The sequence below is a fragment of the Salmo trutta genome, chromosome 20, assembly GCF_901001165.1.
Source record: "Salmo trutta chromosome 20, fSalTru1.1, whole genome shotgun sequence".
NCBI classification, from domain to species: domain Eukaryota; kingdom Metazoa; phylum Chordata; class Actinopteri; order Salmoniformes; family Salmonidae; genus Salmo; species Salmo trutta.
In genome coordinates, this window is record NC_042976.1 from 51,531,092 (window position 1) to 51,558,057 (window position 26,966).

A 26,966-nucleotide genomic window follows, 5' to 3' on the forward strand; every position below is an offset into this window, starting at 1 on the left:
ATCCAATATTGTTCTTAATGTTTTGTACACTCAGTCTATGACTCCACCTCTGTGACAGAAGCTCAGGCTTTGTATTTTCATCTATGAGCAGTTGGCTCTAAGACCACTGGAGTATACAGCATCTTTACCAGAGTAAAGATCCTCTATCTTTGAGTGGGCAGCCAGCCTGAACATCCACCTACACTTATTCATGCAACTTTACTGACGCAGCCCTCACTAGAGCACTGACGAATGCCTATGAGTGAGTCACTTTTCAACCTCATATTCATTATCTCCAGCACCAAACCAGTGTCTACATATGTGAAAACAGTGCTTTTCTATGATCTGTGGTTAAAAAGATAAGAAGGTCATAAATGTTTGTCTGTAGACAGGTTTCGATCCAATTTGCGACAGATTTTCATGCGAATATAAAAAAATCTGAAAAAAGATAAAAGGATGTGCGTGATGGCGTAATGCACATAAAAATATTTTTTTAATAAAATGCCCATGTACTAAATGAAAAATACAAGTTAAATGAGTTCCCATTGCATTTTCAACTCCACTGATGGTTGTGTCACTAAAACTGCTGCGTTATATAGCAAATGTGCCCACTCTGATCTTGGCACATGTGCGCTAGCCAACAGCTCGCAGATACAGTGCAGGTAGGCTACCTACATTTTGAGATTATTATGGATAAGAACAATAGTTTTTGTCAAACGGTAGCCAAGCATCGATCATCATGTCACCAGAATAAGAACCTCGATATTTATTGGAACAGAGCATCAAGATCATCACCTTGCACATTCATCACCCTGTGATGTTCTCAACTTATTTAATCTGTAGCCTAATAAAATCCATGCTTTGCTGAATCGCAGTGGGAGGACCACACAAGTTTACTTTGATATGATGGTTATTATATCAATATTTGCTCATAAATCTGTTTCCACTGCCATTTCTCGCATAATTAACTTTATCGACATGAAAAGATCCCGCTATGTCGAACATAGAAATTGTCTGTCAGCATTTATAAAATTGTCCCCGCATTTCATGTTTCCATCAGCCCGGTCGTGACTTTTTTTATGGATCAGGTAATTCATCCGAATGAAATGGTTGGTGGAAACATGGTTATTTCCATCACAGGGTATTTACCTGCTCCCCATGTCACAACGAATCTCATAGGCTGTGTTTGAATACCCAGACTAACATACTGTATACTACATATTTAATGAGCATACTATATGCTATTAGTTCATTTTAGTATACTGTAAACGGTATCGTTTCATTTGAGCATACCAGAGCTTCGCCTGTCTTTTTTGGTATTTTTTGTAATACAGTTGAAGTCGGAAGTTTACATACAGTTAGGTTGGAGTCATTAAAACTTGTTTTTCAACCACTCCACAAATTTATTGTTAACAAACTATTGGTTTGGCAAGTCGGTTAGGACATCTACTTTGTGCATGATACAAGTAATTTTTACAACAATTTTTTACAGACAGATTATTTCACTTATAATTCACTGTATCACAATTCCAGTGGGTCAGAAGTTTACATACACTACGTTGACTGTGCCTTTAAACAGCTTGGAAAATTCCAGAAAATGATGTCATGGCTTTAGAAGCTTCTGATAGTCTAATTGACATAATTTGAGTCAATTGGAGGTGTACCTGTGGATGCATTTCAAGGCCTACCTTCAAACTCAGGGACTCTTTGCTTGACATCATGGGAAAAACAAAAGAAATCAGCCAAGACCTCAGAAAAGAATTGTAGACCTCCACAAGTCTGGTTCATCCTTGGGAGCAATTTCCAAAAGCCTGAAGGTACCACGTTCATCTGTACAAACAATAGCACGCAAGTATAAACACCATGGGACCACACAGCCGTCATGCCGCTCAGGAAGGAGACGCATTCTGTCTCCTATAGATGAACGTACTTTGGTGCAAAAAGTGCAAATCAATCCCAGAACAACAACAAAGGACCTTATGAAGATGCTGGAGGAAACAGGCACAAAAGTATCTATATCCACAGTATATTGAAGCAACATCTCAAGACATCAGTCAGGAAGTTAAAGCTTGGTCGCAAATGGGTCTTCCAAATGGACAACGACCCCAAGCATACTTCCAAAGTTGTGGCAAAATGGCTTAAGGACAACAAAGTCAAGGTATTGGAGTGACCATCACCAAGGCCTGACCTCAATCCTATAGAAAATTTGTGAGCAGAACTGAAAAAGGAGGCCTACAAACCTGACTCAGTTACACCAGCTCTGTCAGGAGGAATGGGCCAAAATTCACCCAACTTATTGCCTTCCCTGTGGCTCAGTTGGTAGAGCATGCAACGCCAGGGTTGTGGGTTCGATTCCCACGGGGGGCCAGTACAAAAAAAATAATATATATATATATATATATATATATATAAATAAATAAATAAATAAATAAATAAATAAATAAATAAATAAATGAAATGTATGCATTCACTACTGTAAGTTTCTCTGGATAAGAGCGTCTGCTAAATGACTAAAATGTAAAAAATGTAAAATGTTATTGTGGAAGCTTGTGGTTGGCTACCCAAAATGTTTGACCCAAGTTAAACAGTTTAAAGGCCATGCTACCAAATACTAATTGAGTGTATGTAAACTTCTGCCCCACTGGGAATGTGATGAAAGAAATAAAAGCTGAAATAAATCATTCTCTCCACTATTATTCTGACATTTCACATTCTTAAAATAAAGTGGTGATCCTAACTGACATAAGACAGGGAATTTTTACTAGGATTAAATGTCAGGAATTGTGAAAAACTGAGTTTAAATGTATTTAGGTAAGGTGTATGTAAACTTCCGACTTCAACTGTATATGGAATTCAAATAAGTTAACCAACATCGGTCAATTGGTTGTTTAAAACCCGAAAATAACTGACATTTTGGTTAAACGCTCAGCACTAATTGTAACTCTATACTCCAGTAAATGTCAAGCTCAAATTCAGATCCTTATTATATCCATAAAGTAAGAAGTGTAAGGAAATTAGACCACAAATCCTATGGTTCCCATAGTTAAATATATATATAAAATATGTGTAAACCAGTGTTTCTTTTGCAAAGGTCAAACTTCTCTGGCTAGTTAGTATACATTCATGTTAACGTCCTCAGTTTTGTTACTTGGTAAGAGGTTGGCAGGCATGGTCAAGAAAGCGGACATAATGGGCTCGACTCAGGTGGTGTGTTGCTTAAAATCCCCTCCCGAGATTCCCAGCCTGGTCTCTTCTCAATCCAGCAGCTCCCTGTAAGTGATCTCTGTGTCCAGCTTCAGCTTGATGTGAAGCATCTCCTGGTAGTTCTTCAAGAAATTGCTCATCTCTAGCTTGGTCTTGCACAGCTAGTTTTCCAGGTGGGCAATGATGTCCTCTAGCGCGCCAACGTTGCCCAGAGGGGCATTCTCCATGTTCTCCAACTGCATCTCCATGGCAGCGTTCTGGGCCCTCAACCCGTCGATCCGGTTCTGGAAGTCTGTCACTTGGTTGTGGAAGGTGGTGATCTCCTCCTTCATGCTCTTCATCTGGTCCTCCTTCTTGCCAGAGACGTCCTTGAGCTTCTCAATGTTGCCCTTGTACCACTTCTCCTCCTCCTGGACGTTGCGGTCCAAGGCAGCTTTGATCTCCATTCATTTTTGGCACAGGTAGGCAGCCAGGGCTTGTCTGATTCCAGCTTGGCAGTCACCTTGGAGTCCTCGATCTACTTGAGGAGGTCAGCCACCTCCTTAACATGGAGCTTCTTGAGGAACTGAATTTTGACTAGGATTAAATGTCAGGAATTGTGAAAAACTGAGTTTAAATGTATTTGGCTACGGTGTATGTAAACTTCCGTCTTCAAATGTATATATATATTTTTTCCCCCTTTTTTTCTCCCCAATTTCGTGGTATCCAATTGGTAGTTACAGTCTGTTCCCGTCGCTGCAACTCCCGTACGTACTCGGGAGAGGCGACGGTCGAGAGTCATGCGTCCTCCGAATCCCAACCAAGCCACACTGCTTCTTGAGACAATGCCCGCTTAAACCGGAAGCCAGCCACACCAATGTGTCGAAGGAAACACCGTACACCCGGCGACCGTGTCAACGTGTACTGCACCCGGCCCGCAACAGGAGTTGCTAGTGCGCGATGGGACAAGGACATCCCTTCCGGCCAATCCCTCCCCAAACCCGGATGATGCTGGGGCAATTGTGCGCCGCCCCGGCTGCGGCAGAGCCTGGGCTCGAACCCAGAATTTCTAGTGGCGCAGTGCCTTAGACCACTGCGCCACTCGGGAGGCCTGAGCTTTGCCTGTCTACTGGAAGTTGATACCGTTGCTATGCAACGTCTTGCTAGCTTGTTAGTAGAACAAATTACTAACTAAACATTTTACAATTTCGGGTGTGTTCGTAAATACAATCTGCAGTGCCAGAGTTCGCTCTGGGCTTTCGTAAATCCAGACCGTTGTCAGATTGTAAATTCAGAGCATTTCGCTCTCGGAGCATTCAGAGTGCACACTATTAGTTCATTTTAGTATACTGTAAACGAACGGTATCATTTCAATTGAGCATACTAGAGCCTGTCTACTGGAAGTTGATGTTGTTGCTATGCAACCTCTTGCTAGCTTGTTAGCATAACAAAGCTAAACATTTTACGATTTTGGGTGTGTTTGTAAATTCAGTCTGGAGTGCCAGAGTGCACTCTGGGCGTTTGTAAACCCAGAGTATTGTCAAATTGTCCGTTCCTAAATTCAGAGCGTTTCACTCTCGGAGAGTTCAGAGTGCAAACTGGACGCTCGCCGAGGAGTAGGGTTGATCCGAGCGTTCAACGGCAGTCAAGCACCCAAGTTAACTGGCTAACGTTGGCTAGCTACTTCCAAACACAAATGAGAGAACACCTCACTCTGACCATTTTACTCACCCTAGTAGAGCTGGTTAGGCTGTGTTCATGTCATCCAGAGCGTTGGTGACTAACTGTGCTGCTGGCAACAATTTATTACGCTTTTTTTGTCTATGTTTACTAACACCGGCCATATTCAACGGTGCGTGAGAGTGCTCTGAATTCGGAGTAGATAGACAGAATTAACAATGTCCATTGAAATGCACAACGACTATACCACTTAGCTAAGAATGATGTGAATAATCAAGTCAATAAAAGTTGGTTAGTTAGTTAGATGGCAGATAGTTAATATACTGCCTGGCAAGTTCAATGTATTAGTATCCAACTAACGTTAGGTAACTAGCTAACATACCGGTACATTCTGCTGTAATGTTATGCAGTTCGTAAGGATAGCGTAGCTAACAAATTGTCAGCCAACATAACGTGTCACGTAACTTATCTGATAAGTCATTACTTTATTACATTGCTCAACATTTTCTTAGCTCACTGCATATTTCCCGCCCTTTTTCTTTAAATCGGAAAACATTGTGAAGCCACGCCCATTTTCTGAAGAATTGCATTATCGGCCCTAAAAGTACGGAAATAGGGCCCTCTGCGTGTATACTTCGTATTTTTGCGAATTTAGTATGACATCCAGGAACTTTTGTGATACTAACTATATCCATACTATGACCAATAAGCATACTATATACTCAATTCACGTCACAAATAGTACGTAAGTCATGGGGCCGACAAAGATGGTCGCCTCGCTTCAGGTCCTTATAGACAAGCATTTCACTACACTCGCATTAAACATCTGCTAACCATGTGTATGTGACCAATAAAATGTGATTTGATTTGGGTTAGTGCGGTTAGTATGAGTATTCGAACACAGTTATAGTCTGTAAAATGTCATTGGGTAGAACAAAAAAATCACATATGTAGACACTGGTATTGTGCTGGAGATAGGGTTGCAAAGGGAGGTTATATTACTGGAAACTTGAAGTTTACTATTAAACTACCAGAATTTGTTTAACTTTTAAGTAATACATGGCATTTTGTCAGATGACATCTAGTAGCCTTTTTGGGTGCTTCAGATTATCAAGGTTGTCTGTAATTATCTTTGGCCCTCTGTGTGGCCTCAAATAATATGATTTTAAAATAAGAAAAATAATGACAAAGCTGTGAAACATCCTAAATATAAACAATCAACGTAGTGTGTACCGTCTGTGTTTTATGAGGGTTTTAGCCTGAAATATAATTATTTAAAAAAAAATGTACACACTTTTATTTATTTTACTGTATTGTCAATGTCTTTCTTGTAATTATTTTGTCGCCAAACGGGTGGCAGGTGTGAAAAAAGACGAGATGGAAGAGTTGCAGAGTTAATTGAAAATAATACCATTGTTGATTGGATGCTTTTTTCATTAATTTGGCTATTTTCTCTTGAACCATATGGTCTATCCACTAGAAACTCATGGACAATATGGACACAGATAAAAAAATGTATACTATATATGAATACTTAAAAAAAAAAGTTATTCAAATTTAAATTACCAAAGTTACCATAGATTGCATTATATTAGATTAGATTACCTTCATTACACCAAAATGACTTTGGTCAATTACCGGTAGCTTTGCAACCCTAGCTGTAGATAATGAAAATGAGGTTGAAAAGTGGTGGAATTGCCCTTTTAAGAGATGATTTGAGCACGAAATGCTAATATTAGCATTTGTTTGGCAGTGGCTAGTTTGACAAAACCAATGTGTGGTTTGCACACTATGCACACTCCTTCTCCATAGACTGCTTTCAAGGTAAGCAAAGTTGGGAAACAGAAACATGAGTACATCATTTTAATGAACTATCCTTTTAAAAGAAGTTTCCCATCCATAGAACGTTCTCCTATGTGCTTGCGGTCTTTCAACCAGGCTAGGAGTGATCCCTTGAGAGCATGAAGTGCTCACCCACTTCAGTGGTAATTTGATATGGCTATGTTTGTCTGGCCTCGTGGCCTTTTAGTGGGCTCCCAGTTGAATTGTCTAATCAACCATTTATCTTGTTTATCATGATGCAAAATTATCCTAAAGGAGGCTTGTGGTCAGTTTCCCTGAGGGAGCACAGTCATTTGTTTAGTGCTTTTCTTCTTGGCTGCAGTTAGGTGCTTGTTTATTTGGATCCCTATTAGCTTTTGCAGAGGCAGCCGCTATTCTTCCTGGTGCCACAAAAACACAAAACATGACAATTAACAGAACACTGATAGACATGGACAGTCACACAAATTTAAACGATATACAAACAATAAAAAAATACAAAACAAGACAACTTGTTTGTGTGTGTGTCCCCTCACAATCCCTGCCGTTCCATAAGATGTTGTTTAATCTTTTTTTAATGTCATTTTGCTGTTTGCTTGAGTAATTGGAGATGGAAGGGAGTTCCATGCAATCATGGCTCTGTATAATACTGTGCATTGCCGTGAATTAGTTTTGGACTTGGGGACTGTGAAGAGACCCCTACTGGCATGTCTTGTGGGTTATGTATGGGTGTCTGAGCTGAATGTTATTTAATTATGCAGACAATCTGGAATTTTCATTACAGTAATGCTTCTCATAAAAACTGAGCAACCCTCAACCAGGAAAGACTGGCAAGCATGTTGTTGATGTTAGTTCTGTATGTGCAGTTAAGTGTGTTGCTCTGTTTGGAGCCAGCTGCAGCTTTGCTAGGTCTTTCTTTGCTGTACTTGACCATATTACCGGACAGTATTTAAGATGGGACAAGACCAGAGACTGAACAACTAGTACAGTTGATTTTTGAGTAAAAAAAGTATTTTAATAACAAACATACCCCTCCCCATCTTCACAACAACTTTGTCAATATGACTTCACCATGATAATTGACCATCCATTGTTATACCTAGGAGTTTAGCTTCTTCTAGTTTTAGATGCATTTAAGACCAGTGTACCATTTATCACCAATTCTGATACTGACTGTAACTGTTTATTTAGAATTTCAGTGAGCTCACTGGCTTTGGGGGCTGACATGTTAAGTATGGAATCATCCATACTTAACAAGAATGACTTTTTTATTTTTTTAAGTTATTCAAATTTAAATTACCAAAGTTACCATAGATTGCATTATATTAGATTAGATTACCTTCATTACACCAAAATGACTTTGGTCAATTCTTGTTTTGTGTAAGACCAGTGGCAAATCATTTGTAAAAATAGAGAAGATTAACAGCTAAAGGTAACCGCCCCGAGGGACACCGCACTGTGCATGTCTGATGTTAGAAAGACTTCAGTTGAAGAACACTCTTTAGGTTCTATTAGATAAATAACTCTCCAACCATGTGATGGCAGGGGATGTAAGCCATAGCAAGTGAGTTTCATTAATAATAATTTATGATGAATAAAATCAAAGGCTTGCAGTGAAATCTAACAATACAGCTCCAACTATCATTGTATTATCCAATTATTTTAACCAATCATCTAAAATATGAGTCAGGGCAATACAAGTTGAGTGCCCTTCTCTATATGCTTGCCTAAAGTCAGTTGTTAACTTGTTCTCTGAAAAATAGTATTGTATTTGGTCAAACTCAATTCTCTCCATCATTTTACTAAGAACAGGCAGCAAACTGATTGGGCGGTTGTTAGAGCCAGCAAAGGGAGCTTTACTATGTGTCTTGGAACACAATTCCCATTATGCACTTTAGTCTATACCTATCCCACGTGTCAAATTATTAAAGGGATAATCCAGTCAAAATAAAATCTAACATGAAATACAGTTGAAGTTGGAAGTTTACATACACTTAGGTTGGAGTCCTTAAAACTCATTTTTCAACCACTCCACAAATGTCTTGTTAAAAAACTATAGTTTTGGCAAGTCGGTTAGGACGTCTACTTTGTGCATGACACCAGTAATTTTTCCAACAATTGTTTACAGATAGATTTGGGGATAGTTTAACCAAAATATGCCACAAGACCTAGAATTACCTTATTCTTATCCCACAAAAAGGTTCACTGTTAATACGCTAACTTTTTTGATGAATTTAAGCAAAATTCCCCAAATTCCCGGGCCTTCCCATGGAAATTTTCGGAGAAATTCCGGAAAGTTTACGACCCTTTGCAACCCTACTCTGGACAAGAAAGTAGACGAGCTCAGGGCGAGGATCTACTTCCAGAGAGACACCAGAGACTGTAACATACTCTGTTTCACGAAATCATGGCTCTCTCCGGATATACAGTTGAAGTCGGAAGTTTACATACACTTAGGTTGGAGTCATTAAAACTTGTTTTTCAACCACTCCACAAAAGACTTGTTAACAAACTATAGTTTTGGCAAGTCGGTTAGGACATCTACTTTGTGCATGACACAAGTAATTTTTCCAATAATTGTTTACAGACAAATTATTTCACTTATAATTCACTGTATCACAATTCCAGTGGGTCAGAAGTTTACATACACTAAGTTGACTGTGCCTTTAAACAGCTTGGAAAATTCCAGAAAATGATGTCATGGCTTTAGAAGCTTTTAATTGACATCATTTGAGTCAATTGGAGGTGTACCTGTGGATGTATTTCAAGGCCTACCTTCAAACTCATTGCCTCTTTGCGTGACATCATTGGAAAATCAAAAGAAGTCAGCCAAGACCTCAGAAAAAAAATGGTATACCTCCACAAGTCTGGTTCGTCCTTGGGAGCAATTTCCAAAAGCCTGAAGGTACCACGTTCATCTGTATAAACACCATGGGACCACGCAGCCGTCATAACGCTCAGGAAGGAGACGCATTCTGTCTCCTAGAGATGAACGTACTTTGGTGCGAAAAGTGAAAATCAATCCCAGAACAACAGCAAAGGACCTTGTGAAGATGCTGGAGGAAACAGGTGCAAAAGTATCTATATCCACAGTAAAACGAGTCCTATATCGACATAACCTGATAGGCAGATTAGAAAGGAAGAAGCCACTGCTCCAAAACCGCCATAGAAAAGCTAGACTACGGTTTGCAACTGCACATGGGTACAAAGATCGTACTTTTTGGAGAAATGTCCTCTGGTCTGATGAAACAAAAATAGAACTGTTTGGCCATAATGACCATATATTGAAGCAACATCTCAAGATGTCAGTCAGGAAGTTAAAGCTTGGTCGCAAATGGGTCTTCCAAATGTACAACTTCCAAAGTTGTGGCAAAATGGCTTAAGGACAACAAAGTTAAGGTATTGGAGTGGCCATCACAAAACCCTGACCTCAATCCTATAGTAAATTTGTGGGCAGAACTGAAAAAGCGTGTGCGAGCAAGGAGGCCTACAAACCTGACTGAGTTACACCAGCTCTGTCAGGAGGATTGGGCCAACTTATTGTGGGAAGCTTGTGGAAGGCTACCCAAAACATTTGACCCAAGTTAAACAATTTAAAGGCAATGCTACCAAATACTTATTGAGTGCAATGTAATCTTCTTACCCACTGGGAATGTGATGAAAGAAATAAAAGCTGAAATAAATCATTCTCTCTACTATTTTTCTGACATTCCACATTCATAAGATAAAGTGGTGATCCTAACTGATGTAAGACAGGGAGCTTTTTCAAGGATTAAATGTCAGGAATTGTGAAAACTGAGTGTAAATGCATTTGGCTAAGGTGTATGTAAACTTCCGACTTCAACTGTATATATTTTGTGTATTTGTGTATTGATAACCATATTGTTTTGTTATCACAGGGTCCCATTCAGTCAGAAAATATGTCAATAGCAACTCACAAATTCTCCCATCCAACTTCCAACTACATCAGTGGGCCATTCAAGTTTTTTTGGAGCTCTGCAACAGAATTGATAAGGCCTGCTTTGTATTAAATAAGGCCCGCTTTAAATGACATGCAGCTTGTAAGAGATTCATAAAGCCTTCATAAACACTACATAGATGTCTCAAATAATTTATAACTGTATGTCATGCACAATAAAGGGTTCATAAATGTGGCATTGCTGTGGGACAAATGTCAAATGTGACATAACCCACTATGTCAAGATATGATGTAAACCTGTGCTTTATAAAGGGTGGCATAAGCACTGCTTCGTAAAGGCCTTATCAATCATATAAAATTTATGCTTCACAAAGCATGTATAACCTTGTCATAAATCTTGGTAGAGCATTGCAGTGCTAGGATAGTGGGTTCGATTCCAGGACCACCCTATTTAAAAATGAATGCACGCATGACTGTATGTCGCTTTGGATAAAAGCGTCAGCTAAATGGCATATTTGCTTAATTGTTTTGATCTTAATTTTCTGGTGGTTTTGTTTTTCCAGGTTTCGGGTTTCCCCCATTTTTTTCCCCCAGATTTTTCCCCACGTATTTTTCACACTTTTTTTGTAGAAAAACAACACAAATAGATTTTCTGTTTTTACAACAATGCTTAAACCGCATCTGGGGACCACTTTTGAGGTCTAGGAAAAATCTAACAAAATTAGATTTTTGAATATAGTTACCCTTTTAATTCAGTGCCCATGCACTGTAGATTGGTTAGCGGTATTTCTGTAGCGCAGTAAGCGCACATGGGATGGAGTTTGCTAATCAAATGACCAGGGCTTGATTACAACCTGTTACAATGGCGCCAACATTTTGTGGCTAATCTTTCAGCGGGGGAGTGGATGAATGTGTCAAAGACCTGACTGGTATGGTATGGCTCGTTATAGTGTTGAGTTTGTGTACTGAGGAACATGTAACTCGGTTCCAGAAGAAAGCCACTTTCAATTTCCTTACGGTGGTGGTTTTCATGGCTTTTTCGTGGCTGTGCTATCTAGTGAAACCCATTCCCCCTGGCTTCAAGGGAGAAAAAAACAGGCCCTAAATTCCAGCTAGCTAATTAGCAAAGGACATAGCTAACTAGCTAGTGTCTCCACCGAGAAGAAGAAAGACTACACCCTTTAAATCTGTGGTCGATGTGTGTCGCGCTTCTGGGAAAACTATGCGTAAGAGTTAGAAACAAAATCTCTTTATTACCAAGACGTTGGACCGATACGACAGGTGAACAAGACACTTGGGGGAAAATGATGTGGGAGATGGTTGGTTGGTAGATTAAGCCAATGAGTAACGCGCCGGGAGATTATCCCAGGACTCTGTATTTGCTAGCGAAGGCCATGTTTGATGTTTGGTCCACCAGACCTTCCGCACATTTGTGCAGAAGTGTCTGAGAACGAGAATTGGTGTAATGTGACCAACATGACTTCACTTAAGAGCGTATGCCATCCTTCAACACAGTATGTCACCGTTAATAAAGCACATGTTTATATAATATTCAGCATAGTGGGTTGTCACATTTGACATAGGTGATAATGTCACACTGTTATGCCATGTTTATGTAGTAGCTTTTTTTCACCTTTATTTAACCAGGTAGGCCAGTTGAGAACAAGTTTTAATTTACAACTGCGACCTGGCCAAGATGGAGCAAAGCAGTGCTGCACAAACAACACAGAGTTACACATGGGATAAACAAATGTTCAGTCAATACCACAATAGAAAAGTCTATACACAGTGTGTGCAAATTTAGTAAGATTAGGGAGGTAAGGCAATAAATAGGCCATAGTGGTGGAATAATTAGAATTTAGCAATTAAACACTAGAGTGATGGATGTGGGGGTGACCAGTGAAATATACCTGCTGGAGCACATGCTACGGGTGGGTGCTGCTATGGTGACCAGTGAGCAGAGATAAGGCGGGGCTTTATCTAGCAAAGACTTATAGATGACCTGGAGCCAGTGGGTTTGGCGACGAATATGAAGCGAGGGCCAGCCAACAAGAGCATACAGGTCGCAGTGGTGGGTAGTATATGGGGCTTTGGTGACAAAACGGATGGCACTGTGATAGACTACATCCAAATTGCTGAGTAGAGTGTTGGAGGCTATTTTGGATTGGAGATGCTTAATGTAAGTCTGGAAGGAGAGTTTACAGTCTAACCCGACACTTAGGTATTTGTAGTTGTCCACATATTATAAGTCAGAACCGTCCAGAGTAGTGATGCTGGACGGGCAGGCGGGTGCGGGCAGCGATCGGTTGAAGAGCATGCAGTTGGTTTTACTTACATTTAAGAGCAGTTGGGGGCCATGGAAGGAGTGTTGTATGGCATTGAAGCTCGTCTGGAGGTTTGTTAACACAGTGTCCAAAGAAGGGCCAGAAGTATACAGAATGGTGTCTGCATAGAGGTGGATCAGAGAATCACCAGTAGCAAGAGCGACATCATTGATGTATACAGAGAAAAGAGTCGGCCCGAGAATTGAACCCTGTGACACCCCTATAGAGACTGCCAGAGGTCTGGACAACAGGCCCTCCGATTTGACACACTGAACTATGTGTATAGACTATACATACTGTGTATAGACTTTTCTATTGTGGTAAAGCTAGCCTTTGCTTACCTAACTGCCTGTGTATATTGGTTCCTAACTTCCCTGAAATGTTGCATATCGCGGGGGCAATTCGATGCTAATGCAGTACGCCACAGGATAATTTTGTGCTGGTAATGGGCAGTCATGTCTGGAGTGAACCAAGGGCTATATCTGTTCTCAGTTCTACATTTTTTGAATGGGGCACGCTTATTTAAGATGGTGAGGAAAGCACTTTTAAAGAACAGCCAGGCATCCTCTTTTGATGGGATGAGGTCAATATCCTTCCAGTATACTCGGGCCAGGTCGATTATAAAGGCCTGCCCGCTGAAGTGTTTAGGGAGCGTTTGACTGTGATGAGGGGTGGTCGTTTGACCGCGGACCCATTACGGATGCAGGCAATGAGGCAGTCATCCTGGTTGAAGACAGCAGAGGTGTATTTAGAGGGTAGGTTGGTCAGGATGATATCTATGAGGGTGCCCGTGTTTACCCTATGAAGGCATTCTGAAGCCTTCATAAGCTGAACGTAATTTAAAACGTGACCGAAACATTTAAATGGCATTGATCTCACTCTCTGTTTCCTCCGCCTGTTTCTTCCCCCCTCCATCCAGGGTGATAACTCATACGTCAAGGATCGCTGGTGTATGTTTGACGGCTTCATGGTCTTCTTCCTCTGGGTGTCTCTGGTGCTTCAGGTACAAATGTCGCACCTTTATTTTATACCGTTATTTTACCAGGTAAGTTGACTGAGAACACTTTGTCATTTACAGCAACAACCTGGGGAATAGTTTCAGGGGAGAGGAGGGGGATGAATGAGCCAATTGTAAGCCGGGGATGATTAGGTGGCCATGATGGTATGAGGGCCAGATTGGGAATTTACCCAGGACACCGGGGTTAACACCCCTACTCTTACGATAAGTGCAATGGGATCTTTAATGACCTCAGAGAGTCAGGACACCCGTTTAACATCCCATCCGAAAGATGGCATCCTACACAAGGCAGTGTCCCCAATCACTGCCCTGGGGCATTGGGATATTTTTTAGACCAGAGGAAAGAGTGCCTTCTACTGGCCCTCCAACCCTGCTTCGCTTCAGAAGCAAGCCAGCAGTGGGATGCAGGGTGTTCAAAGTTCACACTGTGTGTGTCCAAGACCTTGGTGAAATACATCTTTGTTTTCTTTAAAGTAGTTTGTGCCCTGTGTGGGCGGATTTGGCACTTTTGGGACTATTGTATTGGTTCCATAATTCCAAACAATTTAAATGAAGTGCACATAACGTATTTCAAAGAAAAATAAATACAGATTTAGTTAACACAGGTCTGGTGTGTTAGTACATGTGTGCATGTGTGTGTGCATTTGCATACACTTTACAACAGTGGTCTTCCAGGTACAGCACCTGTTTCAGTTCACAGCCTTCCCTCTCTCACCCAGGTGTTTGAGATAGCGGATGTTGTTGACCAGATGTCTCCCTGGGGCATGTTGAGAATCCCCAGAGCCCTCATCATGATCCGAGCCTTCAGGATCTACTTCCGCTTCGAGCTGCCACGCTCACGCATCACCAACATCCTCAAGTACGTAGGGTTTTATTAGGACGGGACGTTACCTGCGTCAGTTTGTGAAATATAATTTGAATTGGAACTCTATACTTGGTTAATGTAAAATGTTCTCTCTGTTTAGGCGATCAGGGGAACAGATCTGGAGTGTGTCTATATTCTTGCTCTTCTTCCTCCTTCTGTATGGAATTCTGGGAGTTCAGATGTTTGGAACGTTCAATCATCACTGTGTTACCAACGACACAACGAATGGGTAAGGGCCTCCATTTACTAAATGATTGGTGTATGAGACATTTTTATCTTTGGTATCAGTGGGATAAACATATGTAGGCTAACCTGACTGTGTGTATGCAACTTGTGACAGTGTGTCTGTCAATTTGGCGGTGAAATATGTCATGGTGCGTGTCTGTTGTACCGAGAGCCAGTCAGCTCATCCAGATCTTCATCATTGACACTCTGGTCGGCGTTGGCTTTTTGTTCAAGAGTTTTGGTTTGGGCAAAGGGTTGAAGTTAATTAAACTATGAGGTGATGTATGCCTTGCATCAGTAGTCCATCAGTCTAAACCATGGAGTTGGATTAAGGGCGCACTTGGCCCAAAGACGTTTTTAGCATGGGCAGCACCATTGAAGTAGTCAACTAGGTGGGACATGCTATGGGTTAAGAAAGGATCATAGAATTCCATCCAGGTCAGCAGGGAGATCATTACATCACCACAAGTGGCAGTAAATCATCAACCTTGGCTTTATACCTGTTCAGACTATACACACTCCAGCGCAGTAGGTGGTGGTATGCATCTTTTCAGTTTATTTATGATCTGCCAATATACTCATAGGACAAGAAATTGACAAATGGAGATAGCTCTTAATGGCGTTGCCCATGTTGTATGCGTCTGTGTAAGTGAGTTTGTATGCATCCATGTGAGTTTATTTGTGCTGTGTGCATGGTGTTTAATATTTGTATACAGATGATGAGTAAGTGGTGAGGAGGAGAACAGAAACCCCAGTGGGGGAACAAAAGAAGCCATCACCATCACAGTTAGAGCTGCGAGAGAGAGCGAGCCCTAATCATAATCATTAACATCCTGTATTGTCTGGGATTTATATTTAAAGCCTTTACTCTGCCATCGATCTGTCCATCTCCGCTTGTTGACAAGTGCTCTCCTGCCCCAGGGGACACTGCATACATTGACTACTTTCAGATTAAATAGAAGGCACAGAATTATATTTCACATTAATAAATCCTTCCCCTTTACATTTACATTTACGTAATTTAGCAGATGCTGTTATCCAGAGCGACTTACAAATTGGTGCATTCACCTTATGATATCCAATGGAACAACCACTTTACAATAGTACATCTATATCTTTTTTGGGGGGAGGGTTAGAAGGATTACTTAATCCTATCCCAGGTATTCCTTAAAGAGGTGGGGTTTCAGGTGTCTCCGGAAGGTGGTGATTGACTCCGCTGTCCTGGCATCGTGAGGGAGCTTGTTCCACCATTGGGGTGCCAGAGCAGCGAACAGTTTTGACTGGGCTGAGCGGGAACTGTGCTTCCGCAGAGGTAGGGAGGCGAGCAGGCCAGAGGTGGATGAACGCAGTGCCCTTCTTTGGGCGTAGGGACTGATCAGAGCCTGAAGGTACGGAGGTGCCGTTCCCCTCACAGCTCCATAGGCAAGCACCATGGTCTTGTAGCAGATGCGAGCTTCAACTGGAAGCCAGTGGAGTGTGCGGAGGAGCGGGGTGACGTGAGAGAACTTGGGAAGGTTGAACACCAGACGGGTTGCGGCGTTCTGGATGAGTTGTAGGGGTTTAATGGCACAGGCAGGGAGCCCCGCCAACAGTGAGTTGCAGTAATCCAGACGGGAGATGACAAGTGCCTGGATTAGGACCTGCACCGCTTCCTGTGTGAGGCAGGGTCGTACTCTGCGAATGTTGTGGAGCATGAACCTACAGGATTGGGTCACCGCCTTGATGTTAGCGGAGAACGACAGGGTGTTGTCCAGGGTCACGCCAATGCTCTTAGCACTCTGGGAGGAGGACACAATGGAGTTGTCAACCATGATGGCGAGATCATGGAACGGGCAGTCCTTCCCCGGGAGGAAGAGCAGCTCCGTCTTGCCGAGGTTCAGCTTGAGGTGGTGATCCGTCATCCACACTGATATGTCTGCCAGACATGCAGAGATGCGATTCACCACCTGGTTATCAGAAGGGGGAAAGGAGAAGATTAATTGTGTGTCGTCTGCGTAGCAATGATAGGAGAGACCATGTGAGGATATGACAGAGCCAAGTGACTTGGTGTATAGCGAGAATAGGAGAGGGCCTAGAACTGAGCCCTGGGGGACACCAGTGGTGAGAGCACGTGGTGCGGAGACGGATTCTCGCCACGCCACCTGGTAGGAGCGACCTGTCAGGTAGGACGCAATCCAAGAGTGAGCCGCGCCGGAGATGCCCAACTCGGAGAGGGTGGAGAGGAGGATCTGATGGTTCACAGTATCAAAGGCAGCAGATAGGTCTAGAAGGATGAGAGCAGAGGAGAGAGAGTTAGCTTTAGCAGTGCGGAGAGCCTCCGTGACACAGAGAAGAGCAGTCTCAGTTGAATGACCAGTCTTGAAACCTGACTGATTTGGATCAAGAAGGTCATTCTGAGAGAGATAGCAAAAGAGCTGGCCAAGGACGGCACGCTCAAGAGTTTTGGAGAGAAAAGAAAGAAAGGATACTGGTCTGTAGTTGTTGACATCGGAGGGATCGAGTGTAGGTTTTTTAAGAAGGGGTGCAACTCTCGCTCTCTTGAAGACAGAAAAGACATAGCCAGCGGTCAAGGATGAGTTGATGTGCTAGGTGAGGTAAGGGAGAAGGTCTCCGGAAATGGTCTGGAGAAGAGAGGAGGGGATAGGGTCAAGAGGGCATGTTGTTGGGCAGCCGGCCGTCACAAGTCGCAAGATTTCATCTGGAGAGAGAGGGGAGAAAGAGGTCAACGCATAGGGTAGGGCAATGTGAGCAGGACCAGCGGTGTCGTTTGACTTAACAAACGAGGATCGGATGTCGTCAACCTTCTTTTCAAAATGGTTGACAAAGTGGTTTAGCCAGTGTATTTGTGATTTGGTTTTTATTGGGCTAGTTTTTGTCAATCCCCCTGATGTGTGTGTTTAAGTGGGTTGCTTATGTAATAATAATAATTACACTTTTATAGCGCATTTCATTACAGACAGAATCTCAAAGTGCTTGTTAATATAGGCTACAGCAGTAGCTAGATCAGCTAGATCAAGTCTGTTTGAGTGCTTCTTGAAGCCTCCAGATTGGCAGGCGCAGTCATGAGAGGATCTGGAAGCTAGATGGTCAGTGGAGGTGATGGTCAGGTCAGCATGTCCAAGGGCAACCAGGTAGGCAGGCAGCTCGATGTCATCAAGACATCTCCGCCATCTGCAGATTCTCTGTATTTGGACTCTGTGATGAAGTTTAAGCTCCCCACAGAGTACAGCCCTCTCCTTACTTCAGTTTCCTCCTGAGTACCAACTCTGCACGCATAGCCTCCTCTTGGATCACCGTCAGTGGAGACCAACCCAAAGTCAGTAGGTGTAATTCAAATGAAAACACACAGAGGCTAGCTAGTATTATGTTGACAACACTGATTTTCATCCATTTATGGGCAGGAGTCAAGACTTGCTCTGCACTCATTTAGTTATTGTACAAATATTGACATAAAAACGCGTGCGTTTGATTAAATATGTACAGAATTGACATGAGCTCTCTGCCTAGGCTGCCACTAGGCGTCATGGCAACTATAAAACCTTTAGACATGTCTTATGCGGGTTAGTCTAATCTCTAACAGGCCATATGCCTTTGGCAGAAAGTCACAGACTCCCTCTCCAGTCATTCACACAGAGCAGAGGGGATTTGTATTGAGATTGAAAGTGAAATGGGCAGGAGGAATTTGACTGGGGTGGGTATTTGTGTGTGGATGAAATAGGGCTCCTGGATGTGCAGACAAAATGGGTTTCTTCACCTATTCCATATGAGAGATTATTCACATTGACCTTGGCCTTTTGGTGAATTGAATGAAACATCTTGTGAAATATGTAAATTAGTCCTTATTGTGCGTTGGTATCTCAGGCTCTTTGGGAAGAGTAGTTATGTCTGGTTAAGATCCCCATCTACAATAAGTGCGGCCTCAGGATATGTGGTTTCCAGTTTCCACAAAGTCCAATGTAGCTCCTTGAGGGGCATCGGCTTGAGGGGGAATATACACGGCTGTGCCTATAACTGAAGATAATTCTCTTGGGAGGTAATACGGTCTGCATTTGAGTGTGAGGTATTCTAGGTCGGTTGAACAAAAAAACATACTTTTCTCTACATTATGACAATCACACCATGAGTAGTTAATCATGAAACATACACCACCACCACCTTTCTTCTTCCCAGAGTTCTTTATTCCTGTCTGCGCGATATACTGAGGAACCAGCTGGCTATATGGATGAGATAGTATAGTTGAAGTCGGAAGTTTACATACACCTTAAACTCAGTTTTTCACAAACCCTGACATTTACTCCTAGTAAAAATTCCCTGTTTTAGGTCAGTTAGGATCACCGCTTTATTTTAAGAATGTGAAATGTCAGAATAATAGTGGAGAGTGATTTATTTCAGCTTTTATTTCTTTCATCACATTCCCAGTGGGTCAGAAGTTTACATACACTCAATTAGTATTTGGTTAGCATTGCCTTTAAATTGTTTAACTTGGGTCAAACGTTTTGGGTACCCTTCCATAAGCTTCCCACAAAAAGTTGGGTGAATTTTGGCCCATTCCTCCTGACAGAGCTGGTGCAACTGAGTCAGGTTTGTAGGCCTCCTTGCTTGCACATGCTTTTTCAGTTCTGCCCACAAATGTTCTATGGGATTGAGGTCAGGGCTTTGTGATGGCCACTCCAATACCTTGACTTTGTTGTCCTTAAGCCATTTTTGCCACAACTTTGGAAGTATGCTTGGTCATTGTCCATTTGGAAGACCCATTTGCGACCAAGCTTTAATTTCCTGACTGATGTCTTGAGATGTTGCTTCAATATATCCACATAATTTTCCTACCTCATGATGCCATCTATTTTGTGAAGTGCACCAGTTCCTCCTGCAGCAAAGCACCCCCGTGTTTCACGGTTGGGATGGTATTCTTCGGCTTGCAAGTCTTTTTCCTCCAAACATAACGATGGTCATTATGGCCAGACAGTTCTATTTTTGTTTCATCAGACCAGAGGACATTTCTCCAAAAATTACAATCTTTGTTCCCATGTGCAGTTGCAAACCGTAGTCTGGCTTTTTTATGGCGGTTTTGGAGCAGTGGCTTCTTCCTTGCTGAACGGCCTTTCAGGTTATGTTGATATAGGACTCGCTTTACTGTGGATATAGATACTTTTGTGCCTGTTTCCTCCAGCATCTTCACAAGGTCCTTTGCTGTTGTTCTGGGATTGATTTGCACTTTTCGCACCAAAGTACGTTCATCTCTAGGAGACAGAACACCTCCTTCCTGAGCGCTATGACGGCTGTGTGGTTCCGTGGTGTTTATACATGCGTACTATTGTTTGTACAGATGAACGTGGTATCTTCAGGCTTTTGGAATTTGCTCCCAAGGATGAACCAGACTTGTGGAGGTCTACAATTGTTTTCTGAGGTCTTGGTTGATTTCTTTAGATTTTCCCGTGATATCAAGCAAAGTGACACTGAGTTTGAAGGTAGGCCTTGAAATACATCCACAGGTACACCTCCAATTGACTCAAATGATGTCAATTAGCCTATCAGAGGCTTCTAAAGCCATGACATAATTTTCTGGAATTTTCCAAGCTGTGTAAAGGCACAGTCAACTTAGTGTATGTAAACTTCTGACCCACTGGAATTGTGATACAGTGAAATAATCTGTCTGTAAACAGTTGTTGGAAAATGACTTGTGTTATGCACAAAGTAGATGTCCTAACCGACTTGCCAAAACGATAGTTTGTCAACAAGACATTTGTGGAGTGGTTGAAAAACGAGTTTTAATGACTCCAATCTAAGTGTATGTAAACTTCCGACTTCAACTGTATATCCGGAGAGAGCCATGATTTCGTGAAACAGAGTATGTTACAGTCCCTGGTGTCTCTCTGGAAGTAGATCCTTACCCTGAGCTCATCTACTTTATTGTCCAGAGTAGGGTTGCAAAGGGTCTTAAAATTTCCGGTAAATTTCAGGATTTTTCCCAGAAATTTCCATGGGAAGGCCCGGGAATTTGGGGAATTTTGCTGAAATTCATCAAAAAAGTTAACTTATAACAGTGAACCTTTTTTTGTGGGATACGCATAAGGTATTTCTAGATCTTGTAGCATATTTTGGTTAAACTATCCCCAAATCAATGGAATTGCAATCCTCAGTGCATTCTTCCATCAAATGTGCAGTGCACTCTTCCATTACATGTACATCTGATTCTCAAGATCTTGCACATTAATGAGATGCTATTGAGCCCACAATACTACACTGTCTGAGCCAAGGACTACAGCTTCCTGGTAAGTTTTGATTACTATACTGGGTGGGGTGAATATATTTTATACGACATACATGACATTTTGTTAACTAGTAAATAGTTGTCTACAGCAAAGTGTGTTTAAATCATTTCTAACTTGTTAACAATTTCTGCTAGTTAGTTTTTGCTACCATGTGGGTTTTAGCTTGCTTGGGCCTGCTAACTGTGGAGTGTTAATTCACCTGTTTCCATACATGTTTAATTTTAACACATTTATCTTACAAAGGAGTTGTTTAATCTAACTGCTTAACTATTTATCTGTTCATGTAATTGTATTTTTTTTTTCTCTTATCTTTACAGGAAAATGCCATGGGCACGCTGGTGTGTGGAAACATTTCACTGCAGCTAATGTAGAAGGAAAAGCTATGTACATTTTCAAATACTGTGCCAAATCATAAGTGAAGAATGCAACAAAGATGCAGAATCATCTGGCCAAGTGCATAAAGTTCCCTCAGCTCTCACAACAAGCAACCTCTGGCAAAAGTCCCTCTACTTCTATTTGAGGTGAAAATGATGAATCAGACACCTTATCGATAGCAACAGCTCATGGTCCTCCTGGAATCAGAAGTTTTTTTTGACTCAATGGAGAACGTAGTCAGAGAAGTGCTGATGAATGTCTTGCTTGAGCTGTGTATGCAACTGGTTCACCTCTGATGCTCACAGGCAATGTGTATTGGAAGAGATTTCTGAATGTTCTTCACCCAACATACACCCCTCCAACCAGACATGCTTTATCTACTCATTTCCTGGATGCAGAGTTCAACAGAGTTCAAGTGAAGGTCAAGCAAATCATAGAGAAATTAGACTGTATTGCAATCATCTCTGATGGGTGGTCGAATGTTCATGGGCAAGGAATAATTAACTACATCATCTCCACCCCTCAACAAGTATTCTACAAGAGCACAGACACAAGGGACAACAGACACCCCGGTCTCTGCATTGCAGATCAGCTGAAGGCAGTCATCAATGACCTTGGACCACAGAAGGTATTTGCACTGCTGACAGACAATGCTGTGAATATGAAAGCTGCTTGGTCTAAAGTGGAGGAGTCCTACCCTCACATCACACCCATTGGCTGTGCTGCTCATGCATTGAATCTGCTCCTCAAGGACATCATGGCACTGAAAACAATGGATACACTCTACAAGAGAGCCAAGGAAATGGTTAGGTATGTGAAGAGTCATCAAGTTATTTCAGCAAGCAAAGTGTACCACATTGAAGCTGCCCAGCAACACCCTTTGGGGTGGTGTTGTCATCATGTTTGACAGTCTCCTTGAGGGGAAGGAGTCTCTCCGAGAAATGGCCATATCACAGTCTGCCGATATGGACAGCCCCATCAAGAGGATCCTCCTGGATGATGTATTTTGGGAGAGAGTGGTAAGCAGCCTGAAACTCCTGAAACCGATAGCAATAGCCATTGCACGGATTGAGGGAGACAATGCCATCCTGTCTGATGTTCAGACTCTGCTTGCAGATGTAAGAGAAGAAATCCATACTGCCCTGCCCACTTCACTGTTGCGCCAAGCAGAGGAAACTGCAGTTCTGAAATACATAAAAAAGCGTGAAGACTTCTGCCTGAAGCCCATACACGCCACAACGTACATGTTGGACCCCAAGTATGCTGGCAAGAGCATCCTGTCTGGTGCAGAGCTCAACAAGGCCTATGGTGTCATCACTACCATGTCTCGCCACCTTGGCCTGGATGAGGGCAAGGTTCTTGGCAGTCTGGCGAAGTACATTTCCAATCAAGGGCTTTGGGATGGAGATGGATTATGGCAGTCGTGCCAACATATATCATCAGCAACCTGGTAGTAGGGACTTTGTGGATCTGAGGCTCTTTTCCCTGTTGCCTCCATCATCCTCCAAATCCCACCAACATCAGCCGCCTCAGAGTGCAACTGGTCCTTGTTCGGGAACACACACACACACACACACACACACACACACCAAAGCACTTAACAGGCTGACCAATACAAGGGTTGAAAAATTGGTGGCCATCTGGGCAAATTTGCAGCTTTTTGAGCCTGATCACAAGCCATCCTCAACAAGGTTGGAAAGTGACCGTGAAGATGAGGCCTCAGAGTCTGATGTTCAAGAGGTGGACATTGAGGATGTCCAGGGAGAAGACATGGAAGCCTGAGAGGAAGACAACCAAAGCTTTAGTTTCTAGACGTATGTTGAATTTTTTTGGGGGAGATGCGATGGATCATTGGGGATCATTCAATATTCCCTTTCTTTTGTTATTCAGTGAAATCATCCCATGTGAAGAGTCAACTCATTTAATTAAAGTTCAATTCGTAACTAAATTGTTTTTAAAAAAATTCTATTGGAAGGATTTAATCATTTGCAATTATGTCTACTTATGATAAGGTAAACGGTTTATGTTTCTGTCTCCATATCATATGGTAAATATATCCGATGCAAAAAAACATCTACATTTAAAGGTTATTAATATTAATTTGCATTTATTTCCGTTAATTCCCATATATTCCAATTAATTCCCATATATTCCTGTTAATTCCCACGGAAAGTTTCCACCTCTGAATATTCCCCAAAATGTGCAACCTTAGTCCAGAGACTGATGATGTGCCCTGGGGGTTATGAACAAAGGATCAATTTCTGGAAAGTCGTATTTTTTTTCGTAATTCTGGTGAGTTACCGCCACTCTGATATCCAAAACACAAAAAATGTTCTGGGCTAATAATGTAGAAAATAACACACACACACACAAAAAATACTGAAAAGTTGCTTAGGAGCTAGAAGCAGAGCTGCCATGTCTGTCGATGCCGTCTTTCCCCTGCCCCTGTTCCTGCCCATTTGATAGTGGACCATTCTAAATCAAAACTAATTTAACATTAGTAAAGGCAAGATTAAATTGAGAATAGTCTGATTGGTGATAATATGATCACTTGATAAGAGAACAGTGTGTGCAGCCTGAGGCAAGGAACAGAGCGCAATAGGTTTATCTGAACAGTGAGAGACAGAATAACAACAAAAAAATCCAGAAAAACGCATGTCAAAAATGTTATAAAATGATTTGCATTTTAATGAGGGAAATAAGTATTTGACCCCTCTGCAAAACATGACTTAGTACTTGGTGGCATAACCCTTGTTGGCAATCACAGAGGTCAGATGTTTCTTGTAGTTGGCCACCAGGTTTGCACAGATCTCAGGAGGGATTTTGTCCCACTCCTCTTTGCAAATCTTCTCCAAGTCATTAAGGTTTTGAGGCTGACGTTTGGCAACTCGAACCTTCAGCTCCCTCCACAGATTTTCTATGGGATTAAGGTCTGGAGACTGGCTAGGCCACTCCAGGACCTTAATGTGCTTCTTCTTGAGCCACTCCTTTGTTGCCTTGGCCGTGTGTTTTGGGTTATTGTCATGCTGGAATACCCATCCATGACCCATTTTCAATGCCCTGGCTGAGGGAAGGTTCTCACCCAAGATTTGACGGTACATGGCCCCGTCCATCGTCCCTTTGATGCGGTGAAGTCGTCCTGTCCCCTTAGCAGAAAAACACCCCCAAAGCATAATGTTTCCACCTCCATGTTTGACGGTGGAGATGGTGTTCTTGGGGTCATAGGCAGCATTCCTCCTCCTCCAAACACGGCGAGTTGAGTTGATGCCAAAGAGCTCCATTTTGTTCTCATCTGACCACAACACTTTCACCAGTTGTCCTCTGAATCATTCAGATGTTCATTGGCAAACTTCAGACGGGCATGTATATGTTTTCTTGAGCAGGGGGACCTTGCGGGTGCTGCAGGATTTCAGTCCTTCACGGCGTAGTGTGTTACCAATTGTTTTCTTGGTGGATAAGAGCGTCTGCTAAATGACTAAAATGTAATGGTCCCAGCTGCCTTGAGATCATTGACAAGATCCTCCCGTGTAGTTCTGGGCTGATTCCTCACCGTTCTCATGATCATTGCAGCTCCACGAGGTGAGATCTTGCATGGAGCCCCAGGCCGAGGGATATTGACAGTTCTTTTGTGTTTCTTCCATTTGCGAATAATCACACCAAATGTTGTCACCTTCTCACCAAGCTGCTTGGCGATGGTCTTGTAGCCCATTCCAGCCTTGTGTAGGTCTACAATCTTGTCCCTGACTTCCTTGGAGAGCTCTTTGGTCTTGGCCATGGTGGAGAGTTTGGAATCTGATTGATTGATTGCTTCTGTGGACAGGTGTCTTTTATACAGGTAACAAGCTGCGGTTAGGAGCACTCCCTTTAAGAGTGTGCTCCTAATCTCAGCTCGTTACCTGTATAAAAGACACCTGGGAGCCAGATATCTTTCTGATTGAGAGGGGGTCAAATACTTATTTCCCTCATTAAAATGCAGATCAATTTATAACATTTTTGACATGCGTTTTTCTGGATATTTTTGTTGTTATTCTGTCTCTCACTGTTCAAATAAACCTACCATTAAATTTATAGACTGATCCTTTCTTTATCAGTGGGCAAACGTACAAAATCAGCAGGGGATCAAATACTTTTTTCCCCCACTGTATATGTTTTGATTTCTATGACATTCTTAGGTTTATCATTAACAACTAAAGTTGCCAAATAACTCTAAATCTTACGTAGCCTATATGACCTGTTTCAAATGATTAACATAGACTACATATGCACACTCGCTTCGGAATGGGAAAAATATCCCTTCATTTTTGTTCAGATAAGTTCAATTATATTCTTCTTACTATAAAATCATATAAACACAGGACTAAGAAGCATATCTTGTCTGCTAAATTAACAAGCCTACAGCCTATGTGGCATGCCACATAGCCATATAACATACCGTAATAGGCCAACTCATATTCTGTTAATCTGAACGACATTTTCTTCATATCATAATTTTTCTTTAGACCTACCTAAAATAAATAATGGATTCATTATGGTGTGTATTAAATTGATTTATTAGACTTAAAATGTAGATGTTCCAAAGTCACACATCAGCAGCTTGTATGTGGAGACCTGGAGATGCTAAACATGTATGTTAATTAACGGTCAATTACCGTGAGACCGGAATTCCTTTGCATGACAATAACTGGCTGACAAAATATCATGACCTACCAGGGAACTCATGATACGATATTATCACAATACTTAAGTGCCGATACAACATGTATTGCGATTCGATTCTGCAATTTTATTGTGATTTGATGTTCCAAATATATTGCTCGCTATATGTCCAGTGCAGAGAGACAAGAGTGAGCATGAAACAGTGAGTTTTGATCAGTCATGGAAATAAAAGTGCTGAAAACATATTGGATTGCTATTTAAAAACAAGATGGAGATGAAAAATACCAGAGTTTTGGCGCACGTACAGCCGACTAGCACCAGTTAACGCTACCTAGCAACAAAAAGATATACTGTATATATTTTTTTACAAATCGGTACTTGGAGTCAAAGTATCAATATAACATAATACAGCTAGTTGGAACTGTATACATTTTTTAACCCATATCCCTACATTATGGTCATATAGCAGATGTTTATTTAAAACAATCCATAGTTAACACATTCAGTATGTGGTCCGTGTTGTAATCAAATCAAACCCAAGTTACATTCAGTTGCCCAACACACGGAACGTTGAAGATACAAAGGTACAAAGACTCTTCACTCTACTGCAACCATTTTAAATCTTTGTTACAGATTTTGTGAAACTAAT

The 26,966-nt window shown here is 41.8% G+C and overlaps 1 protein-coding gene across 7 annotated transcripts in view; it reads left to right on the forward strand.

The window, feature by feature from the left end:
* Positions 1-26,966, forward strand: part of nalcn (sodium leak channel, non-selective) — a 336,159-nt gene that overhangs the window by 36,857 nt on the left and 272,336 nt on the right. For all 7 annotated transcript variants that reach the window (XM_029703654.1, XM_029703656.1, XM_029703658.1 and 4 more), the window contains 3 exons: positions 13,826-13,909; positions 14,644-14,783; positions 14,890-15,018. In XM_029703654.1, coding sequence (XP_029559514.1) covers positions 13,826-13,909; positions 14,644-14,783; positions 14,890-15,018 — 353 coding nt within the window. The remainder of the gene's footprint in view (positions 1-13,825; positions 13,910-14,643; positions 14,784-14,889; positions 15,019-26,966) is intronic.